Source organism: Cavia porcellus, unplaced genomic scaffold (genome assembly GCF_034190915.1).
Source record: "Cavia porcellus strain 051 isolate PalLab524CR breed Dunkin Hartley unplaced genomic scaffold, mCavPor4.1 scaffold_6, whole genome shotgun sequence".
NCBI lineage: Eukaryota > Metazoa > Chordata > Mammalia > Rodentia > Caviidae > Cavia > Cavia porcellus.
Genome location: NW_026947489.1, coordinates 91,932,021 through 91,959,531, shown reverse-complemented (window position 1 = coordinate 91,959,531; position 27,511 = coordinate 91,932,021). Strand labels below are relative to the sequence as shown.

Sequence of the window (27,511 nt, the reverse complement as noted above, 5' to 3'; positions counted from 1 at the left end):
TTTGTCCTTTTCCTTTTTATCGGTACCAGGGATCGAACTTACGACTGCCTGCTTTTCTTTTTTTTTTTTCCTTTTTTTGGTCTTTTTCCTTTTTATTGGTACCGGGGATTGAACTCACGACTGCTTGCTTTTCAAGGCAGGCACTTATGCAGCTGAGCTAAATCCCCAGCCACTTGTTTTGTTTTTGAGACAGGGTCTTGCTATGTAGTTCAGGTAGGCACTGAATTCCGGCGATCCTCCTGTCTCAGCCTTCTCAGTGCAGCTGTGTCCCACCACATGGAGACTCCAAAGAGCATGAGCCTGGCTTACTACAGCAGAAAACCCCCATGTCCCTGCCGCCAAGCTGGGCCTTAGGAGCCCAGGCCACTTCCCAAAGCAGGTGGGGAACTCCTTCCACTGGCCCAAGTGTCCCTAGGAGGCACAGATTGAAGCTCTGGGACAGTGGGTGGAGGTGGCACTGGCACCGATGTCCTCCAAAGGCCTCTACCTCTTCCAGCCCTCAGAAGGAGGCCTCAAGAGGCAGGGTGCCAAGTGTCCCTCTTCCCGGGGCATAGCAGGCAGCCAGCTCCTGGGGGTTCCTCTGGGTGGGTAGGGTCTGTGCCACCCCAGTTCTCCCTCCCTGGCATTCTCAGCTCAGCTCAAGGAAGCCCCTTCTCTCTGCCCCTTGCATGCAGCAGAGACCAGAGAGATGGAGAAGAAATGTCCCTTCCCAAGGCAGTGGGCCTAGGGGCTGGGGTCCCAGCACCACCACCATCCTTGCCGGGGCTGTCATGGGCTGTGGACACCTGGAGCCATGCAAAGCACAGGTGACTCCTAGAGGGTGGCACGAGGAGTGCGTCGGTCAGTGACCCCAGAGAGCATGACAGTCACACTGGGCCAAGGCTTGCTACTTCGACCGAGCTGAAGCAGCCACTTCCATCATGGGGCTGTGAGGGAGATGGCAGGATAATGTTATGCATGGTGAGAGGAAGCACTCGGGAGGCTGAAGCAGGAGGATTGCCAGAGTTCAAGGTCCACCTGGACTACACAGTGAATTTAAGGTCAGCCTGGACTGCACAGTGACACTCTGCCTCCCGAACAAAATGCAAAGGTCACATTGCCAAGGTAGCCTTGGGTGCCAGATTAAGGGCTGACCTAGGCCCTGTCACTTCATCCCCTAAACACACAGAGCTCCTGCCCTCCACCCGCAGGGGCAAGGACAGGGACAGTTCTCTCAGCCATGGACAGGTGACAGGGAGCCACAGATGACCTCAGCTGCCACCTGTGAAACATACTGGTCACCGCGCAGGCAGCTTACGGCTAAGGAAGCTTTCAAGCTTGGGGAGCACCAGTCACCTCTGTGTTACCCGGTGGGGCAGGTAGGGATGGTGACAGAGTCCTGACCTGGTCTGGGGAGAAGACAGGTTCTCAGGAAGGAGCGGATGGGGCTGGGGCAGAGGTACCAGTCCCCTTGCTTCTAAACTGGCTTCTCTCTCTGTGGGCCTCCAGGGGGTGACAAGCCCAGGTTCCCAAGAGGACAGAAAACACCCCACAGCAGCACCCAGAGCCACTGAGGAAACCAAGTCCGCAGGTAAAAATTAGGCTTTTATTTGAATCACCAGGAGAAAGATTCACTTGTGGTTCAAGTCAAATGTTCAAAATCCTAACAGGCCTGAAAGACCAGACTTGGGGCACAAGCCCACGAGGGAGGGGACCAGACAGACCGGGAAGAGGACAACCCCATGGAGGACAGGCGGACGCTGCACACACACACACAGATGAAATGCCTGGACAGAGGCGAATCTCACAGGGTCACTGGTTTCTTTTTAAATACAGGCTCGTGGGGAGGGGCTTTTTTTTTTCCAGCTATTAAAAAAAAAAGGGAAAGAAGGCCCAAAAGTGCATGATGTAAAAGAAAGGCAGAAACGAAGCGCTAAGTTCTCCCTGGAGGGATGTGAGCGGGGAAACCAGGAGACGCCGTGGGGAAGAGCCCACGGGTGTCACCACGGGGGATTAGTCCCGAAAGTCATGGTCACATTCTAGCTCCAGGCCTCTTTGGCCATGTGACGAGTGGCTCACAGAGCTCCGTCCCAGAGACCAGGGCTCTGCCCAGCCTGCGATTCCATGCCCAGGGTGGACGGTTCCAGGAAGGGCCCTGGATCCCTCAGCACCAGCCAGTGACGGTCCCTCTATTTGCGGGCGCACACGTCCCCTTCTTAGGGCAGGAAACAGGGCAGCTGCTCCTCTTGACGAGGAGGGGAAGGCTGGAATTCGCCAGCCCCTCTGGTCCTTCGGAAGGGCAGTGTCTCCACCCCTACCCCAAGTCCTGTGTCTAGGACCTCTGGTCCCCAAATCCACGTTGTGCTTTGAGATCAAGACGAAATGGAATGGATCAGCATTTCCCCTTTGTCCCCCAAAACTGCCTAAAATGACGGCCCCTGCCCCAACATGGGCTAGGAGCCAGGAGCAAGATGGTTTCCTCAAACTCGGGTGACTTTTCCCAAATCAGTGAGCAAACCCCACCCCCATGCAGAGCCCCAGGGTGACACCAGCTGCTCACCTTGGGATATAGGCCTGCAGGGGTGGGGAAGGCTGAGCATGAGGGGGCCTGCATGGGGTCCCCAGCACCATGTGCCAGCTGTGGTGGGACTCAGGGGACTCGAGATGAACGAAGCCAGGCCATGAGTGTCCCGGCCCAGGTGCAGAGAAGACTCAGGGTAGCACCATCCTCCCGCCTCTCCAGAAACCTGCTTCCAGGTTGGGGGGGGGGAGCCTGGGCCCCACTTTGCTACATAGGAGGCTGGAAGGGTGGGGTGGGGGTAGGGTTGGTCCAAGGTGCCACCAGCATGGGTGACTCGGGTCCTTCTGGGCCAGGAAGAGGACACACCTATGGCCAGGATGGCCTTCTCCCTGCCCGGTGCCTACAGAGGGGCACCACTGACTCTGCCCCCCATGACATCTTGGAGACACTCAGGTCCCTGGTGGCTCCTGACATGTCTGGGTCCTCGTGGCACTGGGCAGGGGAGGGGTTGGGAGAAGAGGTCAGAGGAGTCCCCCAGGATTGGGGACGGGTGGGAGGACAAGGCTGTGGGGGTAGCACAACCCCCAGCCTTCCTGCAGCTGCCCCTAAGACTTGACCTGGAGCTCTCTGTCCCCCTCCCAAGGCAGCCGGGCAACTCTCCAGGGCAGCAGGAAGACACCTGGGGGCACCAGTGCACCCTGGGGCAGACACCCCACCTTCCCATGGCCCAGGGTGGTGGAGAGCAGGGAGGGTGCGCCCTGGCTCGTCAGCAGCCCCTTGGGGACAAAGGGAGGGGCTGCCCACCTGGGGTCCCCACCAGGAATGCACAGAGAGCACCTGGGGGCCCAGGACAGCAGAGGCCATCTCAATCTCAGGTGGCACAGTCCCAGCCCTGCTTTCATCCAGAGAGAAAACCAAGAGGTGGGTGGAGGGGAACTGGCCAGAGAGGGCGCCCTCGAGCGGCAGAATGAGGCCAAAGCAGCTGGAGGAGGTGGGGACACACAGGGCAGTGCAGACCTTAGAAGACAGAAGAGCACACGAGGACACAGCGGACCCCGCCAGGGGACGCAGACTGGCTGCGCGGAGGGCCGGGGGCACAGGGGCTCAGATGGCCTCCACGTAGTTGGCTGGCAGCATCCCCGTGTCACCCGTGCGCTCCACGGTCCCATACATCCAGCCATCGTCGATCTGCTGCACGTTGACGATGGTGTCCCCGTCCTGGAAGGAGACCTCGTCCTCGTCGGCAGCACTGTAGTCATACACGGCCCGGTACCGCTTCTGGAGGGACGGGGGGACGGGATAGTCACACAGGGCCCCATGTGGTGCTGGGGACCGAGTCTGGTCCCAGTTGGCCTCTAAGTGATGCTCGTGGGCTCCAGAGCTGGGCTCAGCTGTGAACCTGCTCAGGTCTCCAGGCTTAACTTTTGGGGAAAGAACGTGAGTCCTCTAAGGGTCAGATGGGGGACAGAAATGTTGAGGGCATAACCCGCTCCACCGGCCTCAGCAGGGACGCCAGGCCATGTTTAAATATCTCTCGTGCTCTGTTTGCTGCTACGGGGATGGTTGCAAGCATCAGTTTTCTTTTGTTTTGTTTTCTCAGACAAGATCTTACTATGTAGTGCAGGCTGGCCTTGAACTCGAGATCCTCCTGTCTCAGCCTCCCGGGTGCTGGGATTGCAGGCATGTACCACCACGCCCAGTAAATGTCATACTTTGACCCTGCTGCTACTGGTTACCCTTCAGGGCCTGATGCTGGGGCAGAGGAACAGCTGCCGAGGAGCTGGAGGTCACCTGGACCCTCAGCCTGTCCCCAGCACCTGTATAGCACTGTGTGTGTCCAGAGCAGGAATCCCTGGGGCCGCTAATGGCAGCTGCTCACCCCCCCCAGGACCTGTCCTCTCCTACCCTGGCACAGTGGTGGCTTAGCTACTCCTGCTGGGGCTGCTGAGTCCCAACCTGGCCAAATTCCCAGGGTCCCAGGACCAAGGGTGCCACTCTTCAGAAGCCCCCAGGGTGCCAGCAAGCAAAGAAACTTGAAGGTAGAGAAAGGGAGCCAGGCATGGCAGCACATGCCTGTGATCCCCACACTGGGAGGCTGAGGCAGGAAGATTGCAAGTTCACATCTCAAAAGGGAGATGACCATCACTCAGTGCAAAGGCCCTGGGGATGCTACATGCTTGTCATCCCAGCACTTGGGAGGCTGAGGCAGGAGGATCCTTGCAAATTCAACACCAACCCTGCTACAAAGTGAGCTCAAGGCCAGCCTGAGCTGCATAGCCAGACCCTAACTCAAAATGATAAAAAAAATAAAGAAAGAAAGAAAGAAAAGAAAAGGAAAGAAAACCCAGGAAGAGCCCACACAGAAAGGGGCCTGTGTGGCCCTGGTATCAGAGCAGGGACTGATCCCAAGGTCGCAGTCCCCAGGACTAGTTCTGCCAACTTGTGAGGCCCAGACCTGCTCCCCACACAGACTGGGGTATCCTGGAGCGGAGTCACAGGAGGTGTACTCCAAACCCCCTCTCCTCCCACCCGACCGAGCCCTCCCCCACTCACCCCACCCCCGCCTGGGGTGCTGCGCTGTACAGAGCCGGGGGCCACAGGGGCCACGTAGGACGGGGTCACCTGCTGCTGCTGCTGCTGTGGCTGCGGCTGCTGGTAAACTGGAGGGAACAGGGGGGTTCAGGGTTCACAATATGCCAAGCTCCCCACAAGGCCAGTGTCATGCCAAGGTTGCCCACCCCCCACTCAGTCCCAGTCACCCGTACACATACGTCCATGTCAGGGGACCATCCCACCCCACCCCCGCCCCGCAGGGGCTGTATGGCCCCCACACCCACCGGGGGCACTGGTCGGGATGTGGTGGGGCTGCTGCTCTGGGGGCCGCCTGTAGGTGCCGCTGTCCTGTGCGTCCCTGCGGTCAGGCTCCACACCTTCGCCGCCGCTGGGGCCCATGCGGCTCTTCTCGAACTCCTCGTGGTACTTTATCTGCAGGGCAGGAGGCTGAGTCAAGATCCATTCCACAGCAGAGCAGCCAAGACCCTCCTGTGGCCTCTCAAGACCCTGGGTTATGCCTGGCAAGCATGAGGTCCTGAGTTCAAGTCTCAGTACAAAAAAAAAAACTACAGAGCCTGAGATGGAGGCTACTATTCTAGAGGCTGAGGTAGGAGTATTCCAAGTTTGTGCCCAGCCCTGGCAATTTACCGAGACTCTGTCCAGAAACAAGAAATGGGTAATCCCCGGACTGCAAAAAATAAAATAAAAGGAGGCTCTCGGGGTGCAAGGGACTCCAAGGACCCTGCTATGTGGCTCTGCTTCAGTCCCCAACCCTCATCCCCAATGTAGCGGGAGGGATGACAGCCATCACAGGGCCCTGAGGTCAGCCGTCATTTGCGTAAGCCCACAGCAGGAATTGGGGTATCCCTGCCTCCCTCCTCACCCCAACCATGGCTATGGCACCAGGCTGCAAGCTTAGCTGGAGCCAAGCATTTGGGTCCCAGGCTGCTCAGGATCTGCCTGTGCCTGAGCCCTCTGCCAGGAGATGATTGCAGACCTCTTTGTTTTGGGGTTTGCTTTCTATGTATGTGGCTCAGGTGAGCCTTGAACTCAGGCTGGCCACAAACAACACAAGCATGAGATAAATGAGACGTGGGAGCCCCAAGATTCCTTCCCTGTAGCTTCAAGGCACAGACGTCCACACGCACCACCACCCCCAGCAGAGTAGGGAGGAGGGAGGGAGTAGCGGAGGAGGGTGTAGGACAGACAGACAGGCTGAATGGCTTCCCCAGGGGGCCCTCAGGGTGGCCACTGGCTTGAGGAGGCGGAGGAAGCTGCCAGCCCTGCCCACTGCCCACTGGCTGGGGCCCCATCACTTCCCGATCCCCACCCTGCGCTTCCCTAGAACACAGCGATCGGCGGACAGGGAAGGACACAGGGAAGGACGCAGGCCCGGCCTACTGTTTCCTGGAGGGAAGGAAGGGGCCAGCTGAACACAGAGCCAGGGGCACAGGGGCAGGAGGAGAGTGGGTCCTTTAGGGGCACCGGTCAGTGCTCATCCTTTCTCTGTCCCTTCCCTGGGGGCCAGATCAGCTGAGCCCACCCTGACAGACGCAGCCAGCCTGGGGCAGACAAAAACTGAGCGAGATCTCAGTCCCGACTTAGGAGGTGTCACAGGCAGGCTTAAGGTGCTGGTCCCAGGACCCCTCCTCCCTCCTCTGTCCTGGGGTGGGCAAGGGCTCTGGCTTGTTTACTTTATTAACGAAAAGGCCAAGGCCAAGAGGGGGCAGGAGCATGGGACAGAGCAGAGGGACAGCGACAGGGTCTGGCCTGAGCCCTAAGTGTACCCAGAGGTGGCAGCAGGGACAGATGTCCTGTGCTTGGGCTGAGCGCGGCTCTGGATGAGGGGCGGCAGGGAAGCCTAGGAACAGTGCCTTCAGGCTGAGGCCCGAGTGACTGAGGGGCCAAGGCCTGGCACTGCCCCTCATGCCCTGCAGACTCATCCTTCCCTGTGGACCGCCCATGCCTCACCCCAGGGGCCAGAACCCAGCCACTGCCTCTCAGGGCTTTAGGAGAGCGCCTTGCCCTAGTAGGCCTCCATGAGACCATGCTGTCACCTACTCCCAAGGTGACCCCGGACACCTGCCAGCCCTGGAAAGCGTGGATGTGAGCAGATTTGCTTGGCAGTGTATGCCAGCCATCCCAGCAGCACTCAGGAGGCTGAGGCAGGAGGAATGCTGTGAGTTGCAGACCAGCCTGTACTACATAGCAAGGACCCTGTCACAAAAAGCAAAAAACAACAGAAAAGGGCCCTGAGCTGCAATCTTCTGGGAGCCCTGCAAGGGGGTGGCCAGGGCCCAGGCTGCCTTGTACACCCTGCATCCTAAGGACGCATCGAGGATTCTCCCTGCCCAGCCAATCCATCCAGGCCAGGGCTCTAGGGTGACTGGGTGACACTGATGCTCCTCCTCTGACGCCTCTGCTTCTGACTGTGGTGGAAAGAAGAGCGGGACTCACCCGCCACACGGCCAAGCTATGGGGGCCACGCGAGCCAAGGGGTCAGTGCTCAGGCGGGGGCAGAGTACCAGCTCACAGGCACAGGTCATGCGTTTCTGGGGAGGGGGGGACCAGGAATTGAACTCAGGACCTCACACCTGCCAGGTAGGCGCTGTGCCACCAAGCTGCATCCCCACTCCAGGCTGTGCTCTACACCGCCTCCTAGCTCAGGCACTGTGGATTTGGTCTTTCTCAGCAAGGCCCTGGGGAGAGCAAGGCTTGAGGGGGTGCAGCGGGACAGCACAGACACATGCTGTCACCCACCATGGGATGTCACCCACCATGGGACACTGCCCTCTGGAGACTCACAGTCCATTACTTTTAAAACACAAAACTCTGGTGGGCGTGATGGCGTTCTCCTGTCATCCCAGCACCCAGGAGGCTGAGGCAGGAGGACCCCATGAGTTCAAGGCCAGCCTGAACCACAGTGAAACCCTGCCTTAAAAAACCAAAACCAGGGGCTGGGGATTTAGCTCAGCGGCATAAGCGCCTGCCTTGAAAGCAGGCAGTCGTGAGTTCGATCCCTGGTACCTATAAAAAGGAAAAAGACAAAAAAAAAAAAACCAAAACCAAAAAACAGGCAAACTGGCAAACCTGCAGCAAGGTTGCTCGGGGCACCGGACACTGGGCAGAATCTCAAGCACCCTAACCCATGTCCAGAAAGGCGGCCGCCAGCCCTATGTGTGGCTCTGGAAACTGAACCCAGGGCCTCGCACATGCTAGTTCTGCCACTGAGCTATGGCCCGAACCCTTTACTGTTATAGTAGTAGTTATAGTAGCAGTATATGTGTTTTTAATTTTCTGAGAGGTTTGCTATGTGATTCAACCTGACTTCAAACTCACGGCAATCCTCTTGCCTCAGCCTCCTACGTGCTGAGATTATAGCTGAGCTACCAGGTCCAGCTTCAGCCAGTTCTGAGTACAGTCTGAGTTCCCTCAGGCCCCGGGGACATGGCCAGCTGGGGACTTCTGACTCAAGGACAGCAAAGGGCACCACAGTGACCTGAGTGTTTTCCATGAGTCCCTGGCTGCTGCTTGGTGCCACAGACAGACTTGGCTGTGTGCTTGGAGACACGGCCTTCCAGCCCCAAGATCACCCAGGATGCCCAGCTGGGCGTGGCATGGCCTGCAGTCGCTGCTGTAATGGTCACCTCACTGCCATTGGTGTGGACGCCTAGCCCCTGTGAGCTCTGCAGCTCCAATGCCCCAGACAGCAATAGCTCCTACCCAGGGAGGGGGAGGGAAGCAGGGATGGCCCTGCCACAAAGCTCGCCCCCGGGCCCTCGTGCTCATCTGGAAGCTTCTTTCTTTGCAGCACTGGGGCTGGAAGCCACCCCAGCCCTCAGCCCAAGCCGATGAGCACATGGCGGCCCCCTCTGCAGGCAGCAGCGCCCTCTCCCACATGCCCAGTCGCCCAGAGCCAGCCAGGTTGCTGTCTCTGTCCCTTGCGTCTGTGGGGACCTCGAGTCACAGCCACCCACACGGGAGCACTGGGCCTGGGGTGTGGTGAAGCCATTGGGCTGTTACACAGGAAGGAAGCACTCAGGGAGGGAGGCGGCCAGGCGGAAACCCCCAACATGTCGGCAGCACCCAGGGCAGTGGGTATCGGGGTCTGGAGAGCAAGAAGGGCACTGATTCCACCCTGCACAGCCAACAGATGCCAGGCAGCCTCGACCCTGCCCTGCCCTCTCAAGCTGGGTAGCAGGGGCGGGGGCTCACGTTGCTGATCTGGTCCTGGGTCTTCTTGATTCTCTGGAGCTCGGGGGTGTCCGCCACCACGCTGAAGCCTTTGCCCTTATTCTTCTCGAACTCTTCCTTGTAGCGCACCTGGGGAAGAAGAGGGACCAGGGTCAGGGGTGAGGGAAAGACGCCCTGGGCACAGGAACCCACCAGAGGATAAATTTCTTGGAGGGAAGTGTCCGGCACTGCCAGGCACTATGGGACAAGAATGTAATCCCAGCACTCAGGAGGCTGAGGCAGGAGGATCGCTGCAAGTTCCAAGTTAGCTTGGGCTACATCATGAGACCCTGGCTCAAAACAACAAAATAAACCCTTCACACTCGCCCAGCACGGTGTCATGTTCCTAGGAGTGATGTCATTTGCACACGCACAACACTGGCCCCATTTCACAGAGAAGAAAACTGAGCTACCCAGAGGCAGAGTCCCCCATACGAAGTCACACTGCCTCACAGTCAATGCCCAGAGTCCCAGGACGAGAAGCACAGCAGCCCGACACCTGTCTCACAGGACCCTCAAGCGGAAGCCCAAGGCAGAGGTCCACCCCACCAGGACTGGGGTGGCGCTGCACACCGAGCACGTGGGGGTTTCTAGGGAGCAGCTGAGGGAAGAACGCGCCAAAAGACAAAGTCAGTGCCCGGAAGGGCAGTGGGACGGGGCCGAAGCAAAGGCTGATCAACGAGCCTTTGAGGGCCCAGGCTTCCTGGAGCCAGACTGGCTTCCAAGGCCATTGCCACCGGAAGGAAGGGGAGGAGAGGGGAGGGCTAAGTGGGTGAGGACAGGGGACAGAGGGGCCAAGATGGGGATCTACCAACCTGCTGCCCAGCCGCCCAATTGCCTGAGAATCCTATGGACAACTCAAGCGTGAGACCCCAAGCTGCAGGGAGAGAAGTGAGGGCCAGCTCCACCTCCCTGGGCCTCTGAGAACGGCAGGGGGGCTGGGTGCCTTCCAGAGGTTCTCCAGCCACCTCGGAAGCCAGCTGTTCCAGGCCAGCAGCTGCCTGTGCTTCCTCTTGGGGCTGCTGTCCTGAGTCAGGTCAGCCCAGGACACGAGGCCCCGGTGCATCCGGGATGACAGGCCCAGGCTGTTCCCAGCCAGGGAGCTCCTCGGCCCCCAGGCCCCACTCTGCACCCTGACCTGACCTGACTCCAGCATAAGCCACACCTGTGAGAGTCTACACAATTCCCTGCATGTGGCATAGGCTGTGATCCTAGCTATCAGGAAGCTGAGGCAGGAGGGTCACAAATTCGAACCCGGCTTGGAAAGATCTTGTCTCAAAAAAAAAAAAAAGCCTGTGCTGGGGGTGTGGCTCAGTTCCCATAAGACGGGAAGTCTGAGGAGCAGGGCACAGGGCCCACCTGAGTTTCCTACTTGCTGCAGACCTTGGGTCACAGCCTCAAGGCTTAGGCGCCGCATATATACAATGGGGACACCAAGGACCAGGCATTAGGCCCTGACACAGACCGGGCTCCATAGGGCCACACCCAGTGAGGGAAGGAGGCTATGAAAGCCCTGTCCCCGGCAGGCAGAGCTGATCCAGTGCCAGGCCCACTCCCTCCTCTGTTTCCTGGCTTTGCTAGGGTCAGGCCCTCATCCAGGGGGAACCATCGCCATGGCAACGAAGTGACATCAGCTGGTTCCCAGGCCCCAGCTGCCTCCCTCCTGGCCAGGAAGAGGGATTCATTTCACTCTGAATGCAGGCCTGAGAGGGTGGGCGCGCTGGGTCACTGCAGTGTGACACCGAGCAAGCCACTTCCCCTCTCCAGATGGCCTATGGAGAACGGTGAGCTGACCTCTCAATGCCTCCCACTCTAAACTGGGCGTGGTGGCACCCACTGTAATCCCAGCACCCAGGAGGCTGAGGCAGGAGGATTGCATGACTTCGAGGCCAGCCTGGGCTATGTCTGGCTAGATACCATCTCAAAACAAGAAAGTCCCTTGCCCTGGAGCTGGTGGCCATTACTAAGCAAGCACCCTTATGCTATACCCAGAAAGGCAAGTGGGAAAAACTCAAGAGGCTTCCAAGGCCGCAAGGGGTGGCAGGCAGCCAGGGCAAGGCCCAGAGCATGCAGGGGTGGCCTGAGTTCCCCACAAGGTGATCCCCATTGCCCAAGTGGCAATGCCTGCCCACTGCTGGACAGATCACTGGGGCTCGGTCACTCAACCCAGATGTCTGTGGGGGCAGAGCACCACTCAGCACTTTGGCAGGAAGTCGCTACCCCAGGGCTTTGGCCAGCCTCCCACCCTGGAAACGCCCAGGGCGGGGCCGGCCTATCAACTGGGGCTACTGCCGCCCTCTCGGCCTTGGCTGTGAAATTCTGCTTTTGGTGTGTAGGTCGTCAGCACTGTCCTGTTCAATGGCTACAAGCAAACAGGGCAGCGTGGTTTGGAAAACTGCTCTGAGGATCTAGTGTTTAAAAAGTGTTGCACTGGGCAGGAGCCCTGGGTTCAATGCCCCTCCCTGCCCAGAAGATGAAGAGAAGGTCACTTAATCGGACTGGGCAAAGCACAGCACTAGCCATTTCTACCTAGAGCCAGGGCCACACCAAGTAACCTGCCCCCTTCTATCTGAAAGGCAAATGACAGCCGGGGGTGGCAGCGCATGCCTGGAATCCTGGCACTCAGGAGGCTGAGGCAGGAGGATTGTTAAGAGTTCTAAACCATCCTGAGTTACACAGTGAGTTCCAGGCCAGCCTGAACTGTACAGAGAGACCTTGTCTCAAAAAGACCAAAAACAAAAAAAAAAAAGCAAACGTTTTTTGAGTTAGCACCATGCAGAGGCAGCACAGAGCTAATGAGAAAGACCAGGGCTGGAAACAGGGTTAAAAGTCTCTGTGTCCATTCCCTGTCCCTTCAAGAACATTAAAGGGGCATTTATGGGTGCTGGCTCATGCCAGGTGCAGCCAGGTGCCCCCAGAGGGCCACCTTAGTACAGTAACCACAACTCACACACAAAGCACGGTGGCACAGGACAATTCAGTCACCCGGCCGAGGTCATCATGCAGCTGAGTGACATTTAGCCTGCCGTGCTGCCTGCCCTGCAGGCCACAAGACCAAAGGGCACGGTGCTCAAGGCACTGAGGGTGCCCTCTCTCCTGCAGGGCCAGCAGGTGCCCATAAAGCAGAAACGAGAGAGACCTTCCTGAGACAACTGCCTGGCCCAGCTCAGCCCACTCAGCCCCGCTGGTCCCCTCAGCCTGGGGGTGGAGGGCAGGAGCTCACAGCCGCTTGTCTGCAGGATAGAGCGCGACAGTTCTGCGGTGTCCTCCTCCCAGGGAAAACCACAGGTGTCCCAGACACCTAAAGTGCTACTTTGGGGACCGATATAGCAACAGGAAGACAAATGCAGTAGAAATAGCACAGGCAGCTTCCCGGGCAGGGATGGAGAGGGCTGTGGTGGCGCAGGCGTGGGGCACAAGGCGGCTCCCACTTCCTTTCCTGCCAGCCCAGCTCCACCACCACCACCACACAGGGCCACAGGAACCAGGACCTGTCCCTGCCCCGGCCACAGGCCCCCCAGCCTCAGAGAGCAGCCATTGTGGGCAGAGGAGAAAGAGGGAGCCAGGAGGGGCCTCAGATCACACAGTTGGCAGGAGGAGCGACAGGGTCCTGCCCTCTCCACCCTGCCTGGCCTGGCTCCCTCCTGCCCACTTCAGAACCACTGGGGCTCAAAATGCAGGTCCTGGGCCACACCCGGAGCCCCACGGGGGCCTGGGAATCTGCATCCTCATAACCCCTGGCACCTGCTGGGTGCCCATGCTGGCCATGTCCAGCAGACCAGCAAGCAGCTTCTCCCACGCTCAGTGTCCCCATCCGTGCAGCAGGATAAAAGCCTCTTCCCCAGAGGGCCATGAAGGGTAAGTGACTGATGTCAGAGACACTTCTACACGGACACCCTTGGCCTCCTCGGACGCCCATTCCCCTGCCTCTCCCGGGGACCTGGTCTGCCTGAGTTTAGGTTACCGCCCACACCTGGGATCAAAAGACCAGAGCCCTCACTGTGTCACCAGGCAAAGCCCCAGCCCTGCCAGCCTCAGTCCCCAAGCTGGGACATGGAAGGGACAGGTTTCCCCCACTGCCAAAGGGGAGGAAGAGGGAAACACTTCCGGGCTAGCAGCGTCAGGGCCACCATAGCTCAGATGGGAGGCCGGAAGGGACCTGTCCCTGCATGGAGCCAACCTCAAAACATGAGTGCCACCTGTTCCTTCCATGCAGTGGAGGGTTTAGGGAGCCCAGAGTGGGGAGCGAGGAGCCCCAGGATTACAGTCTTAACACTGGGCTCACCTGTGCTGCAACCTGATCTTACTGGCCCTGCCCTGATCTCTCCTTCTCCTTCTGGTACTAGAGATTGAATTCAGGGCTATATTTACTTAATTTTTTTGAGATAGGCAGGGTCTCACTTTGCAATTCAAACTGGCCTTGAACTCACTATGTAGGCCAGGCGGGCCTCAAACACATTGCAATTCGCCTGCCTAAGCTTCCAGGGTACTGGGATCACAGCTGTATGCCACCACATGCAGCTTCTATTTTTTATTTTGGGACAGGATCTCACAAAGTAGCAAGTCATTAAATTGCCCACGCTGAGCTGGAACTTGAGATCCTTCTGCCTCAGCCTCCGGAGTACTATGATAACAGGCGTGCGCCACCTCAACTAGGCAGACCACTGGCTTCTTGCTCAGGCTCTCTTAACCAGGATGCACCCTCCCCACACCACGGGGCTCAGGAAAGCCAGACCCCTGTGCACCTGCCCTCCAAGGTTAGAGAAGATCTGGGGTTGCTATGGGAAGAGGGCGTGCAGTCTCAGACCAGTGGATAGGTCTAAGCAGAGCCACTTCCTGGAGGAGCCAGGCTTTTATTTGGGGGGGAGGGGGCCGGGCCAGAGACAATCCAACACACACCTCTCCAGGAAGCAGGGCCCGGCTTGGCCGCACAGAGGCCAGGAAGTGTGAGGCAAGATGTGGGGGCGGGGACGAAGCAGGATTGCAGTGCCTCAGTGCCGAGGCTGACCACAAGGGAAGCAGCCCTGCTGCCCGGTCCACCCACACCTTCCCTACCTGGCTCTGAAGCTCACTCTGCTGCTTGAGGCGAAGGTTTTCCGGGGTGTCGGCCACCATGGTGAAGGACTGCTTGGGGTAGTGTCTGTGGGACAAAACAGAGGACTTGTCACTCCGGCAGCCAATTCTGCTTCACCTTGGGCAGCCCCAGGACCCTGCGGCCACTGCCTGTCCCTACACTTAGGACAGTTCACCTCACACTGGGTCAGCTGTACCAGGAAGGCCACAGGCCCAGTAGCTGTCCTGAGGCCCAGGGAGGCCACCAGTCGCTCAGTGTTTCTGATTTCCGTGTCTGGGATTATCTATGCTCTGCAGCCTCTCTACAAGAGCTCCAAGGGGCTGCATGACCCTGGATGCCCTTGGCAGGGTGGGAAAGCATGGGCTGGGCCTGGGGCCCAGACGGGAAGTGGAAGCCAGGTGTGGTGGCACCAGCTGGGAATCCTAGCCCTGTGGAGGCTGAGGCTGGGGGCTGGTGGGCCTGAGGGCAGCCTGGACTACACAGGAGGTCCTGCCTCAAATATCACCAGAAATGGGGCCCAACTGTGCTAGCAAGGGCAAGGACACGAGACAGAGGGAAATGGGACATTCATGGTGGAATCCCGGAGGAGGTGGAGCTAGAGAAGTTGCAGAAACCATAGTGGTGGCATTTCAGTTGTCCTTGGATTTGACAGGGTTTTCTGCGGTGCTGGGACTCGAACCCAGGGCCCCTCACAGACTTGAGGCAGTGCTACTACTGGCTACACCCCAAGACCTGGCTTAATTAGAGGGTGGGGAGCAAAAGCAACTGGAGGTCAGAAAAGTGCCCTGCAGGAGACCACACCGACAGTCAACCTCTGCCTGGCGCCAGCCTGGGTTCACCAAACCCTTGCAGTCCTCTCAGTGACTAGGGCGGTCACTATCCCCATTTGACAGAAAGAGAAGCCAGCAGGAGCCAAGGTAGGACCAAGATTTGCACTGCACAGTTTCCTTGGAGCCTCGCACACCAGGCGGACGCACGACGGCCCAGGGTCCCGGGCCCCGGACAGAGCTGGCTCGGAGGAGGCAGGAGCCAGGGTATCCCTGAAGGACAGCCCTGTCACTTCGCAGGGGAGGAGACTGCAGCTGGCCCTTGTCACTGGTGTCATGGTCTTGTCTCTCCAACACTGCCTTGAGACCAGACACAGCTATGGTCCATTGATTCACCCCAAGCATCAAACGCGGCTGTGTCCAGGAAGTACTTCTCAAATACATGAAGGTCACACTGGGCCTTGAGGCTGGGCCAGCACTTGTGTCTCCTATGTCTCCCCTTGAGATCCTGCAGCAAACCAGCCTGGAGTCATGGTGGTCAGCACAACCACAATGTCATGGAACAGCGGCCACATGGACACAACTATTTTAGGGACTGGTCAGGGGGTCGCCCCAAGCCAGGCCTGGGCATTCTTAGATCTGGGTGACCATGCCCACGACAACTGTAACCACTGCAGAGCCCAGTAAGAGAGACGATGGCCTCTCGGGACCTCTATCCAGGCCTGACCAGCTGGGGAATCAGCCATGGGCTGCCGCCTGCCTGTGATCTCACCAAACCTGGCCTGTTTTCTCCGGCTGCTGGGACCACCGTTGGCTACCTACCAACATGGCTTCTTTCTTTGTTTTTCCCCCTTTGTCTTTTTGAGACAGGGTCTCACTATGCAGTTCAAGCTGGCCTTGAGCTCACTTTGTAGCCCAGGCTGGTCTTGAACTTGCAAAGATCCTCCTGCCTCAGCCTCCCGGGATAACAGGCATGCGTCACCATACCTGGCTTAAACACAGTTTCTCTCTGAGCTGCACATTTAAGGGAAGGACTTGGGGGCGGATGACCCAGTCAATGAGGTCATGGCTAGAACGACACTGCACAAAGTGACTCACTGTGTGACCCTAGACCAGGCTTACTGTCCTGGCCACCCATGCTGGCCCTATGAGCAGCTCTCCCTACAGATCAAGGGAAGGAGGAGAAAGGCAAACACAGGTGCCCACTCTGGCAACAGAAACGGCCAGTGGACAAATGAACACAGACAGAAGGTAGGGATCCAACCCCCATTCAGGTCCTGCTCCACGTGGCCAGGGCCACCCATAGCTCAGAAGCACGTTCAAAGTCCCTGAGCACCCGGGGCAGCAGAGGATAGAGAGGGACAAGATCTCTGGCAAAACTGGCCGTCCTGAGGTCACAGGAGAGAGGGCTTCAGGGACGACACCCCCCAGATCAGGGCGGGATGTGGTAAGGACACATTTCCCTCTAAGCACCTCCAGATCGGGATCCACAGGGCAGAAGAGACAGCTCTGAGTCAGAGGAGCACGGTTAATTCTGAGAATGAGGTAGCATCAAAAGCGACAGCGTAAGCGGAAGTGGTAGAGGAAGGGGGGCGGGAGGGTGAGGGGTGGGGAAGAGGGCTCCCCAAGCACTAGTCTAGGGGAGCCATCTGCTGACGTTGGGTCTGCTGAATTTCACATTTGCAGGTATGCACAGGGTTAAATCAGAGAGTCAGCTCCGGTGGCCAGGGGACAGCCAGATGTGTGCACAGCTGGCAATCACACCTTCTCCCCTGCACACAGCTCCTGCCACCCTGTGCTATCCCCACACTGAGGACTGTGAACCTACAGATGTGCCCTCTGTGGGCACCAGGCAACCCATTATGCACCCCCGCACCCAAGCCACGTCCCTCCTTTCTCCTGTAGCTCGGGATGGAGCCTGCAGATGCTCCATCCTCTCTTAGGGGCCACCACTGTCCCCAATGTCAATCCCCCAGAAGCAGAACACTAATCCTACAGCGAAAAGGAGGGGTGGGCTGTAACCAGCCTAGACTTCAGCTGGTTTAATTTGTCAGGGGGAGGAGAGGGATTTTAATCTGGCAGCAGATTAACCACATTAAAGAGCAGCTCCGGGGGACTTCCAACCTCCCCCTGCAGGGGCCACTCCCCCCACCTCCCCCACCTCCCTGGGTCAGTCCCCAGCCCCCTGCCCTGCCTCTCCTCCCCAGCTCACTGGCTTCAGGTTCCCATGGCAACCGCATCCTCAGCTCCAGGCAAGAGCTGAGAGAGAGGGAGAGAGAGAGGGAGGGGAGAGAGAGAGAGAGAGAGAGAGAGCGCGAGAGAGATCTGTGGGTATGGGTGGGGGCAGGGGATAAGCCGCTGACAGCACAGGCGACCTAGACCAAGGAGAAGCCCACAGGGCCCCACCAGGAGGACCGAGCAGGAGCCCAATCACACCTGACAAGGACACAGGCCAACTCTGTAGAAGGGCTGCAGCGCTGCCCCTCCTCCCACCCACAGGACTGGCTCCGAAGCAGCTCAGCTGTCTGACCCAGCTCCCTCCTTCCAGAAACAGTGGCTTGGGAGCCACAGGGCGCCTCGGTCAGGGGTGAACAACATACTGCCTGCAACTGTTACTCTCAGATTCCAGGCTGGACAGAGGGTGTGTGTGTACGTGTGTGCACGCACGTGCACCACTGTGGGCTCTGAGACAGACACAGGAAGCCTCATCCCAGCTGGAAACCTGCCCTACCACAGCCTGGACAGGGCCCCACCTCCCCTGCAGGCAGGAACAGCCCACTAGGTCAGGAAGCCTGGGGACAGGGGAAAGGATTTGGCATTCATGATGCCACAACCAGGTAAGTCTGGTGGTCAGGAAGATGTGGGCAGCAGCCTGGCCTTCAGGACACAGCACAGCCACAAAGTAGCCCTGTCCTGGGTCGAACGCTACCCCGAAATTCACCATCAGCCTTCAGTGTTATTGGCTGAGTATGCTGATGTGCATTTATAATCCCAGCATTCAGGAAGCTGAGGCAGGCGGATTTCTAAGAGCTCAAGGTCAGCCTGAGCTACCTAGTGAGAACCTGTCTCAAAAACACAACCACAACAAAATTCCATAAGGATCCTCATGAGATAGCCAGTGACCTATGGTGACAAGCAAGCAGCTTCCATCCCAGGAGAGGGGTCACCCTGAGGACCTCTGAGTCACCTTCCTGCTCTGAAGCCCTCGAGGGCAGGGAAGATGCTGAGAGGCGACAAGGGGGCCCAGGTGATAAGGGCAGTGTCACTCTCCACCACCAGCTCCACTCTAGCAGAGGAGGACAGAACAGGGATCCTCACAGTCCAGCTCTCCTTCCTGCAAGGACCTCACCCTCCCAGCCCCAGACCCCTTCAAAAACCACAGCTTTGTGTTTCAGGAGGAACAAAAATACATCAACCAAAGCAACAAAACAAGTAGCCTCTCGATTCCCGAAAAGAAGAAGAAAAAAAAAAAAAGCAGCACCAGAAAAATAGGCCTGACTTCCTGCTGCCTCTGGTCAGAGCTGTTGATCCCAAAGCCCCTGCTGGGAAGGCTGCCCAGCACAGGCAGGAGGACTCCCTACCCCACTTTCTCAGCCTCCTGTCCCCTCCTGTCCCCCCTGGGCCTAAGGGTAAAATGCTGGAGACAGGAAGCAACAAGAAACCATTGTGCGACCAGAGCGGGGAAAGGCAGGCGCAGTCCAAGATCAAGGGTGGACTGCAGGAAGAGCTCGCCAGCCCTCTGGACTGCAGCGCTGCAAAGAGAGCAGGCAGGGTGAGCACGGTACACGCCGGTCACACTGGAGCTCAGGAGGCTGAGGCAGGTCTGGGTCACAGGGATTTCAAGGCCAGCTCGGACTACACAGCAATCCAGCGCCAACTCCAACACCCCACTATCAGGGACATCTAAGCCCCGCACCCCACATCTCAAGTAAACTGCTGGGTGAACCCCACCATCTTCAATCAATGGTGAAACAAAAGCTGGAACTGAGTGCTTCTTTTGGCCAGTACCCAGCCCCTGGCACCCCAAAGGCAGACTCCCCTGTCTACCACCCTCCCCTGTCTCCCCTGTCTTGGTCCCATCCAAAATGGAGGGAGCATTAGCCCTGCACTGCCCAGCCCTGATCTGGGCAGGGAGTCATTTGCAAGGAGACCAGGAAGCAGGCTGCTCTGGCCAGGGGTTCTGGAATCTTCTTTACAAAACAAATCATCAAGGGTACCAGTGTTTCCCAACCACACACTGAACACCCAGACACAGAAGCCACCTTTTTCTGCTCCCAGTCACTTTCCATATTCAGTCCAGCTGCCTCAGGCTCAGGGATTGGCCCTGCCAGCTAAGCTCACACCCTCACTGTGCACTCTGCCACACCTAGGGGACCCACAAAGGGATTGGCCCAGCCTGGGACAGGGGTGTTGCCCATGAGAAGGGGAACACGAGACAGCTCTACCTGGACAGCCAGGATTCGGGGAGCTGCCAGAGACAGGCAGAAAACAGGAAGGGCACTTGGGAGGCTGAGGCAGGAGGATTTCTGTGAGTTCCAGGCCAGCCTGAATTACATAGGACACCCAAAAAAACCCAAATAAAGAAAAAAAAAAAAAAAAAGAAAAGAAAAAAGAAAATATTAAGAGAGGAAGATTCAGGGCATGGCTCAGTGGTTGAGGGTTTACCCAGCATGGACAGGGCTCTGGGTTCATGCCCACTAGTGCAGCAAGAGGAAGAAACCAAGAGGAGGTCAGCAAGTTCCTGGTGCAGGGACTTTGCTGCAGACATCAGTGTGTCTGGGTAACAGGTGTTTTTTTCCTTTTCTTCTTCTTTTTATGAATGGGTCTTGCTATGAAGTTCAAGCTGGTCTTGCACTCACTATGAACCAAGGCTGGCCTCAAGCTCTGGGAAATCTTCCTGCCTCAGCCTCCAAAATGCTAGGAGTAAAGGCATGCACCCACCACACCCAGCAGGAACTTCTAACTGGAAGAAACCCAAGGCTTAGATAGGTGCAGAGGGCTTGTCGTGGATGCAGCCACATCTGGCTGGCTGCCCCACCGCACAGCTGGCTCACAGATACCCAGGTCTCACCTCTCAGCCAAAGTCCTCCTAGTTGGGCCAGAGGCCAGAGGTCACCTGGGTGTGGCTAAACAGCTGAAGAGGAAAGCAGAAGGGGTCACACTGCTTCTCTGGCTGGACAGACACCAGGAAATGGACCTGTAGCCCCTGCACCCCTACTTGCTGCTTCTGGGCTGCCCGGAAGACCAGTGAGACAGAGCTGGGCCTGTGGTGCCAAGCCAAACCGAGAAGCACAGGGAAACAGGAAGGCCTCCAGCTCCTGGTGCTCCCTGCGTTGTGGGCCTTGGAGTCCCAGGAAGCCACAGGAAGCCATGCCGGGGCTCCTGCAGCCTCTGCTCCTGTTCCGAAGCATCTACGTCCAGCAGCCAATGGGTTAAGGGAGGTTCAGCTTCTCTGAACCCCACCCAGGTCCCCAAAGGAGGGCAGAAGTGGCAGAGAATCAAGACTTGTATGAGCCCATAAGAATTTGAAGAATGTCCCATTTCCCTAGGGGCTGGGAGGAGCTTGGGGTAACAGAGCCAGGGGCAGCTGGAGCTGGAACTGGAGCTGGAGCTGGAGCAGCAGCCTGAGTGAGGCTCGGCCCTCTCTCCACCCAGGACACCTGCCCAGGCCCAGCCCTTCAGCTAGGACGTTGCTCATGCACCTCTTGGGCCTGAACTCTTCCCCGAAGCAGCTCGCCCAGTGGCTGGCAGAGGTGGGCCCAGCGCAGCAGGAGGTGGACAGTAAATGGGTGATGGTCATTCCAAGCCCTCAAGGGGTAAGGCCCAGGTACAGAAGGACACTGGGAGTGACCACATGAGTGACAGCTCCTCAGAGGAACCTAAGGTCCCAACTCCTCTTGGATAAGCCCCAAGGTTCCCTTCCTGCTGAAGCCTGGCTCCTAAGGGCCTCTTGTCTGAGAATTAATCTAATACTCCCAGGCCTGGGCTTGCAAGGAACTGTCCCCCTCCTGTCACCACCCTTTCCCCTGTTCCCAAGGGAAAGCAAAAAGCTAGAGTCAAATCAGACCCCAGTTCATTGAATACCGATCCTGCCCCCTTTGCAAGTGGTGTGGCAGCCCCAGCCCAACTGCAGGCCGTGAGGTCTCCCACAGGCCTCGGCCCCCAGTGACCACGGGGTACATGCCCAGCCAGCCCAGCGATCTTCACGAGTCCCTTCCCAGAAACTTCAGTTTCCTCCTTGGTAAGGAGAAGACAGGAAGAGCCCTTGCTGCACCCAGCTGTTTGAGGACATGCATGGTTGTGACACAGGGCAGGGCATCCAAGTACCAGCAGGGTCCCGTTGGGGTTCTCAGAGGGGAAGGAAGGAAGGAGGAGAGAGAGCAGGTGCTGGCCCAGCCCTGACACACACCTCGCCCAACACCCCCCCCCCCCCGCCCCGCCACGCAGGCCTGGACTCACGCGTTACAGTAGGGTTTCTTCTCATAGCCCTTGTAGTTCTTCATGTTCAGCGTCATCTTGCAGGTCTCGCAATGGAAGCATGCTTTGTGCCAGAACTGCGGGCAGAGACAGGATCACCCCTCAGACACGGCTACCAGCTTGTCCCCAGCAGGCAGCCAGGCAGGGCAGGGCAGGGCAGGGCAGGGCAGGGCAGGGCAGGGCAGGGCGGGGCGGGGCGGGGCGGGGCGGGGCGGGGAGAGCTCTCCAGGTGGCTGCAGGCCTCATAGCTCATGCAGAGGGGCGCTCAGGGTTGCTGGGCAGGAAGGGGCAGCTCCCCACCCCATGGGACCTGGGATGGGGAGGCACCGGCCCCATGCACCCTAGTCCCATGCTCTAGCCGCCTCCTCCTCCCGACAAGAGCCCTGACCAGGAGTGAGTGTCCTGTACTGCAAACCATGCACCCCTGGGGCTGCAAATCCTCCCTCCTACACCCCCGGGGACATCGGTCACAGCTGGGTGACCTTGGGCAGCTCCCTGGTAGCAGCAAGCAAGTTCCAGTGTCAGGTCCTGGGTGCAGGCGGCAGGGATGGGTCTGGGGGAGAGGCACAGTGGAGAAGGTGAGGGGGACCCCACTCCTGAGAGAAGCTAGACTGCCCTGGCAGATTCATGCAAAGGAGATATCAAGTCAGCCCGGAAGCTGCCACCTCTGACAGACATGGCTCTCCTGGTCCCTGCCCTGAGCCAGTCGGAGGCCTTGAGGGACCAGGAACCTCAGGGAGGCCCAGGGACTGGGATTCAACACCCATGACCCACTGTGACTAGGGGCCACCAGGCTAATTTCAGGGTGTCTCTGCTCTGTAACACACTTCCCTGTTCAGGAGACCCCAAAGGGAAATCTCAGGATGCAATGTCTTAAAAGAGACAGGAGACCCCACCCTGCAGGGAATCAGCTGCAAAGCCGGAAAGGATGGGGGTCTGAGCTCCTTGCGCCCCCCTCAAAGGAACCTCAGGACCCCAGCACCCCAACTGCCATCTGCTCCACTCCCCACGGTGCACAAGCAAAGCTAAAGTGGGATGGGGTCCCTGCTTCCCAGGCCCACAAAGCGACAGCCCCCTCCCTGGCACGAGGGGCCCCTGCACAGCTGCCCCTCAGTCTGGCAGACTCTGCCTGAGAGGAACCTCAGGGCCCCGCCTCCCCTAGCCCCGAAGGGGCCGCCAGGAAAAACATTCTCGGAATCCAGACCATGACCCACTTTGCACAGACGTGGGAGAGCTCTGTCCCGGGGACCTCCAGAGCCAGAGCCACGTGAAGGAGAGATGCCCCCTCCAGGCCCACCGGCGGCAGAGACACAGGGACCCAGGCTACTGAGCAGGCTGGGGTGCAGGGCAAGAGAGGACAGCTCACCCTTCAATGCCCCAGAGTCCCCTCAGGCTGGGACTGGGGACCATGGTGGACTCAGGAGCAGCAAAATGGCAACAGTGCACTCAGGGCCAGCAGGGCAGCAACAGCTCCATCCTCACACCCAGAAAGTGGAGCTAAAACCACTGTGTGTGTGTGGGGGGGGGGGGGACAGGGGAGGCTAGAACTGGCCAGGCTGTGAGGCTGTTCCCACCTCCCACCTCCAACAATATCCAGGAAATCCCGCAGGCTGGGCGAGAAATCCCGTAGGCTGGGCGAGGTGACAAAGTACGCAGTCAGTCATCCTAGCACTCAGGAGGCTGAGGCAGAACGATTGCCACATTTCAAAAGAGAAGATCTCAGGCAAACATTCCTGGGGCTTAGGAATCAGGAGGGCAAAGCGACCCTGCTTGCCTTGGTGCCCAGGCTCACAGGCTGCACACAGCCCCAGGCCTGGTCACAGGGAGATGCTGCCCCAGGAAGAACAGTCTACCTTGGGGCTGGGGATTTAGCTCAGGGGCATAAGTGCCTGCCTTGCAAGCAGGCAGTCATGAGTTCCATCCCTGGTACCAATAAAAACGAAAAAGACCAAAAAGAAAACCCTCAGCAGAAAACAGGGCCTCATAAAGGGAAAGGGAAGCCAGGCGTCAGAAGCCTCAAAGGCCCTGCCCTTCAGAGTAAGGCTCAGAGCTAGGCACACTCAGCTCAGGTGACAAAGCCTGCAGCCTGGGGCCACACCTATGGTGGCTGAGACTCGGGCTTGGAGCATGGGACCTTCACCTCCTTCCTGCTGCCCAGGGTTTCATTTTTTTTTCCCCTCCTCCAAAGGCAATGCCAGCCCCACCCTGGCAAAGTCAACAGCTTGGCTCCCTCCCTCTGCCACCTGGGCCACTGATTTAAAGGCACAGATCGTGGAGCCAGGTGTGGTGATGCGGCCCTATAAGCCCAGTCCTCAGGAGGCTGAGGCAGGACTGCTTTAAGAGTCCAACCTAGGGGGCTGGAGGTTTAGCTCAGCGGCATAAGCACCTGCCTTGGAAGCAGGCAGCCGATAAAAAGGAAAAAGGCAAAAAAAAAAAAAAAAAAAATTAAAAAAAAAAAAAAAAAAAAGAGTCCAACCTAGACCACTGGACTGCACAGCAAGATCCAAATAAATAAATAAAATGAAGAAGACACAGACTGTTGGGTGTGGTGGTGCATACCTGCTATTCCAGGACTCAAAAGGCTGAGGCAGAAAAATTGTTGCAAGTTCAAGACCAGCCTGGGCTACAAAGGCTGGGTCTACAAAGCACAGGGTCAGCCTGAACTGCATAGAAAGATCCTGTCTCAAAAAGGCAAAAGAAAAAAGGACACAGATCTTTGCTAGATCTCCACAAATTCCAAGTTTCTTTCTCTCTCTCTCTTTTTAATTGGAGATTGAATCCAGGGTCACCCTGAGCTCCTCCCCCAATCTTTCTATTCTTGTTCACTTTGAGACGGGGGTCTTGCTAAGTCAGTAAACTGCCCACACTGAGAATGAACTTTTAATCCTGCCTCAGCCTCCCAGAGGGCTGGGATGTCAGGGCTGTGTGTGTTCCACAGTTAGCAGGTTAGTGGGGCCCACTTTCCTCACTGATGCAATACACAGGAGTGAAAGTGCTCTGGCTGAGCAGGAGCCCTGGGTGCAAATTCACCTATCCTGGACTGGTGTTAAGGGCTCACTATATACAAAGCTCTTGGGTGATTCCAGGGGAGCTGGAACCGAACCAACCAGGCCCTCCCTGACTGTTGCCACCTGCTCTCAGAAGCCAGGGGCAGCAGGCCAGCCAGGGGAAAGGGGTGCGGCAGGACTTTTTAACCGCACAAGGCCCTGGATGCAAAGCAGATGCACAAAGTAAGTGCTCAATAAATATTTGAAAGACTGAAGTTCCCTGTTCCTCCCCCAACTCCAATCCTAGAAACCCTCCACCACTTCCTAGAACCACAGAGGATAGATACTTATCCACTTGCAAAGCACTCTGGTCCCACAGGCTGGCCTTCAAAGGTGACAAGGCTTCTACCCACCTGCCCCTTTAGGAGATAAGTCTAGGGAGGAGAAAAGACCAAGGACACAGCTCCTTCTGGGCTAGGGGCCATGAGGGACTGCCAGGAACCAGGCCACATCAGCCTGCAAGCAGGAAGCCTTGAGAAGCCAGGCAGCAAAAACGCCTAAGGGCAGACCAGCCCCCCCCCCAGGCACCTGCTCCCTATTCCAGCACCTGTGCTGCTCCTCCTTCCTGCCCTCAAGGGGTGGCAAAGAACTGGCCTGACACCTGGCTATTCCAGACCCCTGTCAGGGGACAGCAGGGAGAAGACATGTTTTTCTAGCGCCACTCCTGGAAGTGGGAGGGTTGCACAAGTGGAGGGTGCCAGGCATGCCTGTATACCCAGTCCTGGAGAGGTTGAGGCAGGAGGATCGCCAGTTTCTAGCCAGCCTGGGCTACATAGTGAGTTCAAGGCCAGCCTAAATAACCTAGCAGGACCCTGGTTTTTGTTTTTTAAAAAAGAAGAATCACACAGCTAAGAGTCAAGAACAGTTGGGGAGGGTGGCCTTCAGGTCCCTGCTCTGTGTGACATGCAGTATCAAAGGTCTTTGCAAGGGGCGGGACAGAAAAGGGCAGGGCGGGCACAGCCAAGGCGACACTCCCTGCCAGGCAAGGGCGCCATCACACTTAACCAGATGGGAATACAGAGACCCAGAGCACACTTAATACTGCCTCTGCCTCAGACAGCCAAGGCAGACAGAGGAGCTGCAGGACTCCAGACGCAAGGGCCAAATCCCCTTCCTCCAGAAGCCAGGCTCGCACCCAAGGAAAGCTAAGCCCTCCGGGGGTCGCCACTCCATCTCCGGGGGCTGGTGCGATCCCAGCACCCATCCCTTCTCCTCCTCCCCCATCGGGTCTGGCGAAACAGCTCCATCCCCTCCGCCCCCTTCCCCAAGAGCAACTTCGGAAGTGTTTCTGAACCTTTCCAGCCCCGCCCCTCACCCTGACTCAGGGGCCAAAGATCAAGGAGGAAGTGGGGGGTGGGGTGGCACAGAGACGAAGCCAGTGAAAGAGCCTCTCTCCAGAACAAAACATGCGCCCCTCTTTCACGCAGGCCCTCCACTCTTGCCAGCTTCGATAGAAAGGAGGGGATGTTTGGACTTGGATCCTGGGGGGGGTCACCAGGGTTGATGAGGAGGGGGCCTCCCCAGACACAGGCGGGGTGCCCCGCGCTTCCACGAAGATGGGATCCTACCCCGAAGCGCGCTGCGAACACCCAGTTCTGGCCACCACCCCTCCGAAAGTGTAATGGCAACCAGATGAACGAGTCCAGCGCGGGGGGGGGGGGTCCTAAGAGTCCCCAGGGGACACTGCATTTCCAGAAGGCCACCCACTCCTCCCTGGCAACACCTCCCCCAATCCTTCGGCTTCCCCAGAACTCAGCCAACCCCACCCTCCATTGGAGAAACCTGCTTTGAAAAGTTAGCTCTTTGTTCTACAAGCCGGGTCTGCGGGCTGAGCACAATTTCAGGGGATCCCCACAAGGCGCGCGCCACCTACTCACCCACTCAACCTGAGCCCCAGACCCCGCCTGGCTCGGACTGAGCTGCCCAGCCCCGGGAGGTGGCTGTTAATTCGAGTTGGGGAACTGGGGAGCCTTGGGGAAAATGCGTGGGTCCCCCTAAATTACTTCTCCACCAAGGGGGCCCAAAGGGGGGGTCTTGCCAGAGGTGCCCAGCACCCGGCGCGCAATTGCCTCCGACAGCCCCCGCCCCAGCCTCGGGGCCCGGAAGCCCGGGTGGCCTAGCCGCGGTTAGCGTCCCCGCCGCGCCCCGCCCCCGCCCCCTCCCCCAGTCCGCGCTTCCGCCTACTTGGCGCTCGGGGCCGCGGGAGAGGGAGCGGCCGTCCGCGCTCGCCCTCGCTGCCGGGGTGCGGGACTGCACCCCTGAACCCCTGCACACACGCATACACTCCAGGCCTGGCCACTCCGTCCCCTAGCCCCGGGGCGCGGGGAACCCCCTCCCGCAGAGCTAGCTGCGCACGCCTCCCACCCGAAATCCCAGCTTGCAGACCCCGGTCTGTCCCTCCGTACCTCAGGACGCAGCCCCCTCCGCGCAGCTCCGCGGACGCAGGGACGAGGCGGCGCAGACCCAACCCCTCTCGCCTCCTCCTCTTCCTCCAGCTCCGGGCTCCCGCACTGCCTAGACGCGCCTCGGGGTGCGGGCTCACCTTATCCAGACAGTTCACCTTCTCCGTGGGGTACACGATCTTGCCGCACCGGGCGCAGTTGGGGTTCATGCTGGCTCCTGGAGAGGCTGGGGCGGGGGCGCCCGAGCTCGCGCGCCTTCTGCGACCCGGGGCTGGCGGGCGGGCGGCAACCGCGGCTGCAACAGTGCAGACGCGGCGGCTGGAGCTGGGGAACTGGCCTCCGCCTCCGCCTCCTTCCCCTAATAAACACGGGAGGAGGAGGGGCCGCGCGGCGGGGGCGCGCCTCGGGCACGAGCGGGGGTGGTGCGCGGCGCGGCGCGGCGCGCTCCCCGCCGGCGC

General features: G+C 58.6%; 1 protein-coding gene and 1 long non-coding RNA gene across 4 annotated transcripts; one reads left to right on the top strand and one right to left on the bottom strand.

The window, feature by feature from the left end:
• Window positions 1-32: 32 nt before the first annotated feature.
• LOC134476550 (uncharacterized) lies at window positions 33-1,726 on the top strand. Its single transcript, XR_010048326.1, has 2 exons — window positions 33-1,358; window positions 1,489-1,726. It is a non-coding gene; the product is annotated as an uncharacterized LOC134476550 (long non-coding RNA).
• Window positions 1,567-27,426, bottom strand: Lasp1 (LIM and SH3 protein 1). Of its 3 annotated transcripts, none has more exons than XM_063251466.1 (7): window positions 27,194-27,426; window positions 21,587-21,681; window positions 14,342-14,426; window positions 9,269-9,376; window positions 5,338-5,485; window positions 5,054-5,160; window positions 1,567-3,778 (listed from the first exon to the last, which is right to left on the bottom strand). In XM_063251466.1, exons 1-7 carry the CDS (start codon window positions 27,260-27,262, stop codon window positions 3,605-3,607), a joined length of 786 nt encoding a protein of 261 aa, XP_063107536.1. In that variant the 5' UTR covers window positions 27,263-27,426; the 3' UTR covers window positions 1,567-3,604. The 3 variants fall into 3 exon arrangements, with proteins under 3 accessions (XP_063107536.1, XP_063107537.1, XP_013005047.3); XM_063251467.1 differs by lacking the exon at window positions 27,194-27,426 and adding an exon at window positions 27,057-27,081; XM_013149593.3 differs by lacking the exon at window positions 27,194-27,426 and adding an exon at window positions 26,529-26,552.
• Between the last annotated feature and the right edge of the window lie 85 nt (window positions 27,427-27,511).

Coding starts and splice junctions, on each gene's coding strand:
- Lasp1 (XM_063251466.1), bottom strand. CDS start 27,262: ATGAACCCCAACTGCGCCCGGTGCGGCAAGATCGTGTACCCCACGGAG. Junction 14,427..21,586: donor AAGAAACCCTACTGTAACGC/GTGAGTCCAGGC, acceptor TTTGTCCCACAG/ACACTACCCCAAGCAGTCCT. Junction 5,486..9,268: donor CCCAGGACCAGATCAGCAAC/GTGAGCCCCCGC, acceptor CCTGCCCTGCAG/ATAAAGTACCACGAGGAGTT.